Genomic DNA, 10,734 nt, shown 5'->3' on the forward strand with positions numbered 1-10,734 from the left:
GTTCACAAGTTCTCAAATATAAAAATATTATATTTACATCCAACCTCTAATCGATATGCAGCAAAATCAAACACAGTCAAGGTCCTTTTCATCTCATATTCATTACAAAAAAAAACGCCAGGACAGTGGAGATTCTTTTTGTATGAAAACTTGCAACTTTAAATGTATTTTTTATGGAAACTACTCTGCAGTCTAAAGTGAAGTGAAAATCAGTCGATAATTTTTTGCAAGCTTTCTAGTGGTCCCACACGATTGTTACAAATAAAAAAAACAGGTTACCCCTCGTAACCCCCTAAAATAAGAAATAAGCGGTTTTGACTTAGTTACAATATTAGTGATGGTAATTGCTATAACTGTTTCAAATTTTAGGTATTAACAGTCTCTGAGAAAACGCATTTAACCGATTTGCAAGACCGAAGTGATCCGTTAAGTGTTCCGTGTTTCAAAACAAAGTTTTGCACGGAACACTAAAAAAAACTGTTCACGCGGTAACACCCCGACCACAGAGCACTCCATATATGTACGAATCGAATTTTGCATTGACTTTACCTCTTTATTCTCTCTATGAATTTTCTATAGTACCATACTAGTTTTTACCGCTATGCAGTGATAATATTTATTTTTATTATTTATTTAAAAATTTAAATCAGGCAACAACGCCCATATTACAAATACGTTACAGACTAACATATACGTATTCATTTTATAAACTTAAAAACTAAACACTACTTAGACGACAAAACGGCGTGGCTCCGTTGAATCGTCTGGTCTTGTGTCGGATTCGGCAGTTTGCCCCAGAACCTCCGAAACACGACACCCTTCGGCCAGAAGTCGGCGCACTCGATGGTGGGGACCATCCGCCAGCAGTAATATCATCGGATCTATGCATTTGAGGTATGTAACTGACTTGGTCGTCGCCTTAGCGGTACCCCCTCCTGCCCATGCACTGTCACCGAGTCATGAAACAACTTGGAAGCCAGCGCGTTTCGTGCGACTGCCAGCCCCATCACCACGAAGTGTAGCACTGCCAGTAAGAGCCCTGTCAAGGCTACGACGCCTATCGTCATGCCTGGCGATGACCAATCCACTACGGAGTAAATCCATCTGTTGCCGCTCCTGCAATACAAATTAATTATTACAAGGTGATGACTTCTTTTTTATGTTATTAAGTAGTAGGTATGAACCTTACAAGATTAAGAAAGCACTAAAATAATTATTTTAACTTATTATTCAGTTGCTCATTTATACACATTTCGTACTCTAAAAATATCAATGCCTGAAGGCCTATAAGTTCACCTACATCGGGAGCTATCAAACCATTTTTCCAACCATCAACTGCAGAGCTCAAATATCATCCGAAACGTGTCTTAACAAAGTTGAATTATACAAATCAGTTACTGTTTTTACACAAGCTCAGTTATATACGCTGTTCCTTACGCATCAACTCCACCAGCAGCATAATAAATAGCGCTGAAGATCACGTAGAGAATGGCAAATTGTAGTGGTTGGTAGATATGCCACATCCGCGAGGGCTGGGAGGCACTGATGAGGAGCCCGAACATCACCAGCGAGTTCACGCCGTGAACAGAGACATCTAGGGCATGATTCAACTCCTCTTCTTCGTCCACTGAAAATTGTCATTTTAAAGTGTGACCGACTGACTGGATTTACTCTACACTCATTATTTACCTACTCACGTAGGTAACTACTGGTATCACCTGAGGTGTAATGAGAATTTAAAATTATAATATAAATACTTGGAAAATGTTTTAGAGACTCGACCAGGATAAACTAGTATTATTGCTCTACCAACTGAGCGATATTTTACGTCTTTAAAGGTTCGTAGCATCTTTTTTCGTAAAAGTTCTAGAGAAAATCACTAAGAGAGATCCCAAATTAGATTTGTTTCTATTATAATTACCGATATGCCTAGATTTTGACGCTCACCCCTACTATATTATCAAGAAAAAACTTACATCCATAGAGTACAGTCCAGTAAAATATGGTGATGAGGAAGGCAAGGGGAATAGCAGAGTTGTAAAACACCCAGTAGATCTTCACGTACCATGGTAAAAGAAACTCGCCGCCTGCCAAAACAATATTAGCAAAGTCAACAAAATAAATAGTGAAAGAAACATTGCTTTTATTGTTGTTTAGGCGTGCTATTGTTGTTAGGTTAAGGTATTTTTTCTAATGCTATTTAGTTTTAACTTAGTTTTTTGCACTCCTAATTGGTTAATTTATTTGTGTCATTTCTCTACTACCTAAAGGATGTCTGGAAGAGATCGCTCTTTAGCGATAAGGCTGCCTGTTGTTTACCTCTGTCTTCATGTATTATTTGTGTTTCCATGTACATTTATTCTGAGGTTGTGCAATAAAGAGGATTTATATTGTATTATTGTTACTGTTGTTAGGGTTAAACGGGACCCTATTACTAAGACTCCACTGTCCGTCTGTCTGTCTGTCTATCACCAGGCTGTATCTCATGAACTGTGATAACTAGACAGTTGAAATTTTCACAGATGATGTATTTCTTTTGCTGCTATAACAACAAATACTAAAAACAGAATAAAAGAAATATTTAAGTGGGGCTCCCATACAACAAATGTGATTTTTTTGCCGTTCTTTGCGTAATGGTACGGAACCCTTCGTGCGCGAGTCCGACTCGCACTTGAGCGGTTTTTTATTTTCAGTTGCTGTGGGAAGAAAAGACCTAATTGACCCAAATATGAAGATAAATTAAAACTGTTAAAGAATATTAGGACAGTAAGTAGGGTCATACAGTTTTGCATTATTGTTTGTACTAAATAATAAGAAAATTAATTAACTTACCTATTGGTCCATAGAGATAGCTGCGCGCGGACACAGCAACTGCAAATCCAGTGGCAAATGTGTTTATCGTGAGACCCCAATGCGTAAGGTAAATGAACCAATATCCTGCTTTAGACGCCAATATATACAGAATCAAAGATGCGAGTACTACTCCAAGTGACACTAGAAATAGGAACGACCGCCAAATGAGAAGTGGGACCGCGGACCGAGTTGTTTGCCAAACACTGAGGTAAAAGTCCGACGGTTTGGGATGCCCAAGCACTAACATCTGCACTTTTGCCTCTTCCCTAAAATACCGTTTAATCGCACTCATCGTGGTGCCAAAAAATTAAGTTTACGCGATACTAACATTAGGTGCAATATTCGGCACTCACTATCATCTTATCTTTTACTATACTTACGTATAGATATGGTATCGCATGTGTCGGGTTGACTCACTCTTAACAATCAGTGCCAAAGCAACACAGTGGCATCTTAGGCACCTATATCACAGATTGTATAATAGTTCATACGAACAGATACTTATCTCTCAAAGAAAACGCAAAAACCTACAGTTTTGATACCTACACAAAAATACAATAGAGTGACCTTCAACGCGCCGCTCCCCGCATGCCTATATCAAAGGTGCATAAGCGCTAAAGTGCACAAAGTTTTTACCTGTTAAGGCGGTTCCCTGAGCCAAAAGGCGAAAAATCTTATGTGATCATGTTTTTCTAAGAGGCGTTGATATTCGTAGACGTGGAAAAAAAAAATATAGTTCTTGACTATATTATCTTTAATATCATAACTTCCGATACACGAATTATGACACTTCGCTCAATACAATGAATTCCCAAAATAACCTCTAACTCGGACTTTTAATCCAACTTTACTCGGTTATTTATTATGTGATACTATAAACAAAAAAAGAAGAAAAAACAATCTTAACTTAAATAGTAATTTCATAGCTTTCGAATTTCGATATTGTAGGGTAACGTTTTTAAAATAAATAAGAATCGACAAAATTCGATCAAAATGGACACTTGGCGCGCATGCTCTTTCCCGTTCTTTCTTGCGAAATGTGACAGAGACCACGCAAACCGATGGAACGGCCTTAAGCATAGCCATAAAGATATTTAATAGGTATATACAGCTGAAAACAATAAATCTTTATTGCAAACCATGGTAAAGTCGCCATCAGATGTATCGGAGCGGCCAATTGAATGTGCTCACAATTAATTATCTGAACACGCCTCTATTGTCAAGGCGCTAGAGTGCGTGCTCAGATATTTTTGAGCACCTCGGCAGCTCCGATATATCTGATGGCGACTGTACATACTTGTTACAATTAAATTATAGGAACACATGATACCCTAAAGAGGGTATTGCAAAATATTCTTAAATCTAATTACAACTAAAGTTTATTACAGTAATGCACCCGTTTTAGGGCATTATGCTTACAGATAAGTAGATACCTATACATAGGTAGTATGAAATATGTTTTTGGCCACAGATAAATTCACTTAACAATTTAACCTAAGAAACAGATCAAAAATAATATAAATATACTTGAGTTTATATTTGTAATTAGTAATTTCCTACTTAGTTTTTTTTACTAGTCTATTATGGTGTCCCACTGCTGGCCTTAGAATTTATCTTCCATAAATTCTTGGATGGAGTAATATGCTTTATTTATTAAGAGTGCTTGTAGTTTTGATGTAAAAGAGTCTATTTTTTAGGGTTCCGTACCCAAAGGGTAAAAACGGGATCCTATTACTAAAACTCCGCTGTTCGTCTGTCCGTCTGTCTGTCTGTCACCAGGCTGTATCTCATGAACCGTGATAGCTAGACAGTTGAAATTTTCACAGATGATGTATTTCTGTTGCCGCTATAACAACAAATACTAAAAACAGAATAATATAAATATGTAAATGGGGCTCCCATACAACAAACGTGATTTTTTTGATGTTTTTTTCCGTAATGGTACGGAACCCTTCATGCGCGAGTTCGACTCGCACTAGGTCGGTTTTTTCTATATTTCTAATTCTGTTGGGTAATTTGTTGTAAACCTGGATTGCTCGAAAACAAGTTGTCAATAACACTGCCAATGATTAAAACAGTATGTTTCTTTTTGTTGTCGATCATTGGAATAAATTTTTGTTTGTAAATTTATTATTCTATCTTTTGCTCTAATTTTAAAAATATTAACGTTAGAGCATTCCTGAGAAGTAACCCTACGTGGGATTTCAGGGTTTGTCTAATGGCTAAGGTCACCCTGAATATATATCAAATAGGTAGCTTATTGCTTCTTTTTTTCATTACATAAAAAACAAGAAATCCATTTTTGACTCAAAAAGAAAAAATGCTTTGCTAATCGTACATGTACTTAAATGAAAACACAAGTCATACTTACTTATATAGGATAAATAAAAGTTACTTATCAATTGATCAGTGATCCCAAAACACACATAGGTAAGTATGATGGCTATAACTTTTACAAATCTATTTCTCTCTATAGAAATATCACCGATTTTGACAAAGAAAATCGGAGTTTACAACAAAAATTGTCCTCTGCCAGATTATGCTGTTTGAAAGTGCTTTTTATCTTTGTCAAGACAAAGTTGCTTTTCCGTCATACAACTCAACAAACCTTGGTTGGAGATCACATATTTCACCCATTAATTTTGAGTCACCATTTGCAGTCTTTAAAATCAGCATCATATAGGCATATAGTCACAACTAAAGCAGCAAAACATATTGCATCTAACACACCTTGGTTAACAAACGAATAAGTATAATTTACGATGTTGTTGACCATTTAACTGTCACTATCAATGTGATTGAACAAAAATGCATGTGTTTTTAAGAGTCCCCGCAATCTTGGCCGAATTTTACCTTCCCATACAACCGGAGTCTCGTTCTTATTTTAAAACTACCTACGTGTACGTGTTGGATTGTAATGAAACTTTGCACATACAATGACATGAGGTATGTCTATGCCTGTAATTAGTTTATATAGCTCCAACTTATAAAACAAACGAAAAAAAGCAAAAACAAGTTTTGTATAAAAAACTTCAATTGGCTGTATTTTTTTAACTATGGTATCTGAAGCTACATAAACTAATTACAGGCATAGATATACCTTATCCTATTGTAAGTACAGTCGCCATCAGATATATCGGAGCGGCCGAAGTGTTCACAATATCTGAACACGCACTCTAACGCCCTGACAATAGAGGCGTGCTCAGATATTGTGAGCGTCAGAGCCGCTCCGATATATCTGATGGCGACTGTACAAAGTTTCAAAGCATCTACCTATTTAAAATGAGAGCGTGACTACTTTTGTATGGAGAACCGAGCTTGCCGGGGACTTAATATAAATAAGCCGACCCTTATCTTAAACACCTCAACTACTTAATTAATTTAATAAATAATTTACTAGACACTTTGCAAGCTTTATTCCTTTCATCCAGAAACAGAGAAAGTGTTTTCTTTCCTATACCGCTGACTTAAGTGGTTCCTACACAGCGATAAGAGGGCGACCAGTCCGTGCAGTATAATGAGCCCAATGGCCACTCCCACGACTACCCCGATCGTGGGGCCCGGATTCGACCAATCCAGCATGGGATATACCCAGTGGTTCCCGTTCCTGCAAACGAAATAGTACAAAATATATACATATAGTGATGATTACTGCTGATGAGGTCTTATTTATAAATTTTATAATAACTTTTAAAGTAAATAATTAACAATTTGACGTACAAGCAACATAATTATACGAATCCTTTGAAATTAATAAATCTTAGGCTACGGGATAGTATAAAATATAGAAGCCGAGCTAACGATAGAGATAATGTAAAACCTCAAATCACTTGCATCAAACAACTATAAAAAGTGGCGCGATTCAACCTTACGTTAGGGTAGTAAATGGTAATAATAAGTAGTGGTAGAATTTAAATGTTGTTAGGGTGTGGAAAAAAATTAATCACCCGATCTTGCAAATCAATCTCTCTTGAGGCCCAGTGTGACTTGAGAATATGGCAAAAAGTGTTTTACTTTTGTGATACATTAAATATTTAATTGTTTTAGACCCTTTTGCTGGGCTAACTCTAACCGCATGATATCTTACGGATCAAGTCCTCCAGCAAAGTAGTAGATCAGGTTGAAAATGAGGTAGAATATGCCGAACGCCACCGTGTGGTGGAAGTGCAGCAGACGGGTCGGGTGCCTCGCGGAGATCAATAGCGCAAACATCATCACAGAATTGATGCCGTGGACAAATATATCCAGTGTCATATCCAAGCCGGGAATATCAACTAGAAAAAGAAACGTTCAAAATTGATTACTTATTACTTATTTATAATCCAATCGAATTAAGGATACTGGAAAAAAAACATAATAAGCCAGAAACTCGTATACACCTTCATTATGGCGTTCTAAAAGATGTCTTAAAAGTCATAGAAAATCTCGGAAATAATCGCGTCGGAAATAACCCTCTAACTTTTGAACCATGCGTCCAAAAATATAAAAAAATCGTAAATGTAAAGCTTAATAAGAACTTTCCATGAAAACTATAGCGAACACAATCGGTTGAGCCGTTTTTGAGTTATCGAAAAAAGTCTTCCTTTTTTTAGAAATAAAAAACCGGACAAGTGCGAGTCGGACTCGCACACCGAGGGTTAAGTACAAAAACTTATTTTTTATTTTATTTTTCACAAATTTTTCGTTTTCAGATTTTTTTCCTGTACTTGTAGTGTTATGACGATATTACTTACCAAATTTCATAGTTCTATAGGTTAAAATTTTATTAACGCCGTGTTAACCTAACCTAAAAAGACGCTTTGTAAGCACTGCGAAGGCTGCTATTCCCTTTTGTTCGTAATGTACAGTCAGCTGCAGAGATATCTGCATAGAAATTTGTTTGAAGCAACTATTTTTGCAACTGACTATACTTATACATGATACTTACTAGTAGTAGTAGCCCCCGTTCAATGCAGTCTATTGTGACGTGACAGAAGGGTAACTACGGAACCCTACACTGAGCATGGCCCGACATTATTATTATTAGTAATTCATTTATTCATATAAAACAATTACACAGTTACATATATACATTACGCATTTATAAATGCGCCAAACTGGAGTAACCAGTTTGTTGGCGCGCCGCGCTCAACCCTTACTTAATTAAATGTTTACATTTGTGACTTATATTCTCATGCTCTTGGCTGTTTTATTTTTCAGCTTAAGGTTTATTAGGTAAACCAGGTGAGGTTGTAAACAAGGAATATATAAAGAAGCGTCCCTCGAAAACAAGAGATTTCCGCGTTTAACACGACATGGCGTTGTCACGCGATATAGTTATTTGTTTATACAAGGGTGCAAAGTTGTATTTTACCCGCGAGTGTAGAATTGAAACACGAGCAAGCGAAAGGACTCTATAGGTGAACCACGAGCGAAGCGATTGGTTCTAAAATAGAATCCTGAGCGTAGCGAGTGTTTCAACACACGAGAAGTAAAATACATTTGCGCCCGTGTGTAACACAAAACTTTTTACCTCACTATAGCGAGGAAAGTGCAACATCCGCACGTTAGATCATCTTCATCACTGGAATCACTCATTTCTTTACGATATTATAACAGAAAACTCTGGAAGTTGTGTATTTTTACGCGAGTCGGTGAGAAAAGGTTTTAAGTAAAAAAATTGTTGACAATGTTGACATTTCTGATGTATGAAATGTCAACGATGCGTTTTGAAATTGCATCGACTCAACTTGTGCGTTCAGAATTATATTTAACATCATTATAAAAAAAACAAACTTTTCTTATGGAATTTTAAGGTTTATGACTTAAAATCATTAAATAAAGCTAAATTTGGTATTTTTTATTAGATTCTCAAACCATTTATTTAATGATAATTAATATCAAACGAACCATTATCATGAGCGTTTTACGTTTTGTTATCTGTCAAGCTACTTAAACACGCTCCATCCAAGGTCAAATTACTTTCCCCACTAGTGGATAAAACGCGTTTTTCCCCGCTTGTATTGAAGGATAAACGACAACTTTCCGATTTAGTGAGGGGAAAAAACTTTTCTTATATGTTTATACGCGTTTTAATTACCATATCAAGCAAAATTCAATATTTACTTGTAATACTTTGATATCTAGAACATTCTTATTATTTCCCAATATTGGTTTCTATGTAAATTAACACTCTTTAGTAATATATATGCTCCGAAGACAACTTTTTTTGAACAAATCAAGTTATTTTTATCTAATATTTTCATACGTTGTGTTTTTAAAGTAGTCACGCTACTATATATAAATTATAAACTAAAATAAATGTCATTATACAGGTACTAAAGAAAAAGTGACGAGGCCCTCCAGTGGGGAAGGCCGGATGTGAATCTGTGTTTTTAGCTATCGCGACTAACGCCATAACCGTCTAGGCCACCTAGCCACGGAAACTGTCCCAACCTGTCCCAGTACCATACAGTGTTAATACCTAATAGATATCATAATTACCTATATATACCTACGTATAGAAAACAATATTTATTTACATGCTCCACTGATGAAAGTCCAGTAAAATACGGTTATCATAAAAGCCACCGGCACTGAAGCATTAAACAGGAACCAGTATAATTTTATGTACCACGGGAGACCAAAAGCACTATCTGAAAATGATAAAGCTTTATTCCATAGCTACATTTTAAGAGGAGAATGGAGTACGGTTTCTCCATACAAAGGTAGTCTCTATTTTATGTATCTTCATTGTCTCTCCTGTATTGTAGGTATGTGAATATTAACCACAGCTATGCTCCTTCATTAAAGAGGAAAATAGGGACTACGTTTGTATGAAAAGTCATCGTCCACTTTCATGGTATAATTTGTCTATGGCAGCATGCATAATTAAACACTAAGAATTCATGGTTTTCAATCAAAGTATATAGAATTTAAATTATACTTGTAACGAGTTATGGGCATATTGTTTTAGTGTTAGGTGTGTTTCTGGGTAACCTTGTCTTGACATCGAAGTAAAGATGTTATGCAAATTTTCCAAGCATACAATGTGCAAATAATGTAGAGTTAATCGGTAATACAAACATCACTTTCGTGGTCACATTTTTTGTAAGATTAGCTGTAAACGTATCGATTGCTCTAAACAGACCTTTTTTTGTAATAGGTTTTAAATAAATGTTACAATTTGTATAGATAACTAACTAGTTACTAACTATGAAGTTAGGCTGATTACATAATATTAAATAAAATTAAATACATTTTTTTACTCACCTATAGGACCACCTAAGTAAACTTTAAGAGATATTGCAAACGCAAGTATCGCTGTTAGGGCATTAGCAATAATGCCCCAGTGCGTCAGATATATCCACCAGAACCCATAGCTGCTCAAAACATTAGCCAACACAGCCCAGGACGCTATCACTATGGCGATATTCCCGGCACACAAAATTGCACGCACACACAACAACGGCACACACGATCGATTTCTCTGCCAGCATCCTAAATAAAAGTCAGGAGTAATATCATGTTCTAAGTTGAAATTCGACGCTTGAAACTCTTTTTTGAAATCGTTTTTCACGCCCATTTTTGTTTTATATAGGTTTAGGTGACAGGGACCGTCGCACTCACGTAGAAAATACTTAATAATGTTATCTGCGATACGTTTTTGCGCTTGTCGGCGATCGAATCATCGCATTGTTGTTGCTGTTTCATGTTCGAAGGGTGATACAGTTCGAGTGCTTATCAGATAATGTGATAAAATCAGCCATTTGAATAACAATTTCCTTTTAAAAGCTAGCACTGATTCAGAATTTTGTATTGTTGTTTCTAGTCTGACCGAATTACGTTTGTTCACTTCAGAGCTGTAGTAGCCATTCATAAAATCATTATTCAAGTCAAAAT

At 36.2% G+C, this 10,734-nt stretch overlaps 2 protein-coding genes across 3 annotated transcripts; both read right to left on the bottom strand.

The window, feature by feature from the left end:
• On the bottom strand, positions 1 to 3,204 carry LOC134756265 (protein rolling stone-like). Of its 2 annotated transcripts, XM_063693091.1 has the most exons (4): positions 2,833 to 3,204; positions 1,977 to 2,087; positions 1,438 to 1,627; positions 1 to 1,116 (listed from the first exon to the last, which is right to left on the bottom strand). In XM_063693091.1, the coding sequence occupies exons 1-4, from the start codon at positions 3,143 to 3,145 to the stop codon at positions 882 to 884; spliced, it is 849 nt and encodes a 282-aa protein (XP_063549161.1). In that variant the 5' UTR covers positions 3,146 to 3,204; the 3' UTR covers positions 1 to 881. The 2 variants fall into 2 exon arrangements, with proteins under 2 accessions (XP_063549161.1, XP_063549162.1); XM_063693092.1 differs by lacking the exon at positions 1,977 to 2,087.
• Positions 3,205 to 6,253: 3,049 nt separating this feature from the next.
• Positions 6,254 to 10,690, bottom strand: LOC134755791 (protein rolling stone-like). The gene is made up of 4 exons (XM_063692396.1): positions 10,105 to 10,690; positions 9,375 to 9,488; positions 6,941 to 7,127; positions 6,254 to 6,460 (listed from the first exon to the last, which is right to left on the bottom strand). The coding sequence occupies exons 1-4, from the start codon at positions 10,415 to 10,417 to the stop codon at positions 6,277 to 6,279; spliced, it is 798 nt and encodes a 265-aa protein (XP_063548466.1). The 5' UTR covers positions 10,418 to 10,690; the 3' UTR covers positions 6,254 to 6,276.
• Positions 10,691 to 10,734: the final 44 nt, after the last annotated feature.

This window comes from Cydia strobilella, chromosome 3 (genome assembly GCF_947568885.1).
Source record: "Cydia strobilella chromosome 3, ilCydStro3.1, whole genome shotgun sequence".
Lineage (NCBI taxonomy): Eukaryota > Metazoa > Arthropoda > Insecta > Lepidoptera > Tortricidae > Cydia > Cydia strobilella.

Bases quoted from the DNA above. Each gene is read 5' to 3' on its own strand.
- LOC134756265 (XM_063693091.1), bottom strand. From the start codon at position 3,145: ATGAGTGCGATTAAACGGTATTTTAGGGAAGAGGCAAAAGTGCAGATG. The intron at 2,088-2,832 runs GTAAGTTAATTA...TTGTTTTGGCAG, and splicing joins CTATCTCTATGGACCAATAG to GCGGCGAGTTTCTTTTACCA. The intron at 1,628-1,976 runs GTAAGTTTTTTC...GACAATTTTCAG, and splicing joins CTGGACTGTACTCTATGGAT to TGGACGAAGAAGAGGAGTTG.
- LOC134755791 (XM_063692396.1), bottom strand. From the start codon at position 10,417: ATGGGCGTGAAAAACGATTTCAAAAAAGAGTTTCAAGCGTCGAATTTC. The intron at 9,489-10,104 runs GTGAGTAAAAAA...TATCATTTTCAG, and splicing joins TTACTTAGGTGGTCCTATAG to ATAGTGCTTTTGGTCTCCCG. The intron at 6,461-6,940 runs GTAAGATATCAT...TTTCGTTTGCAG, and splicing joins TTTGCTGGAGGACTTGATCC to GAACGGGAACCACTGGGTAT.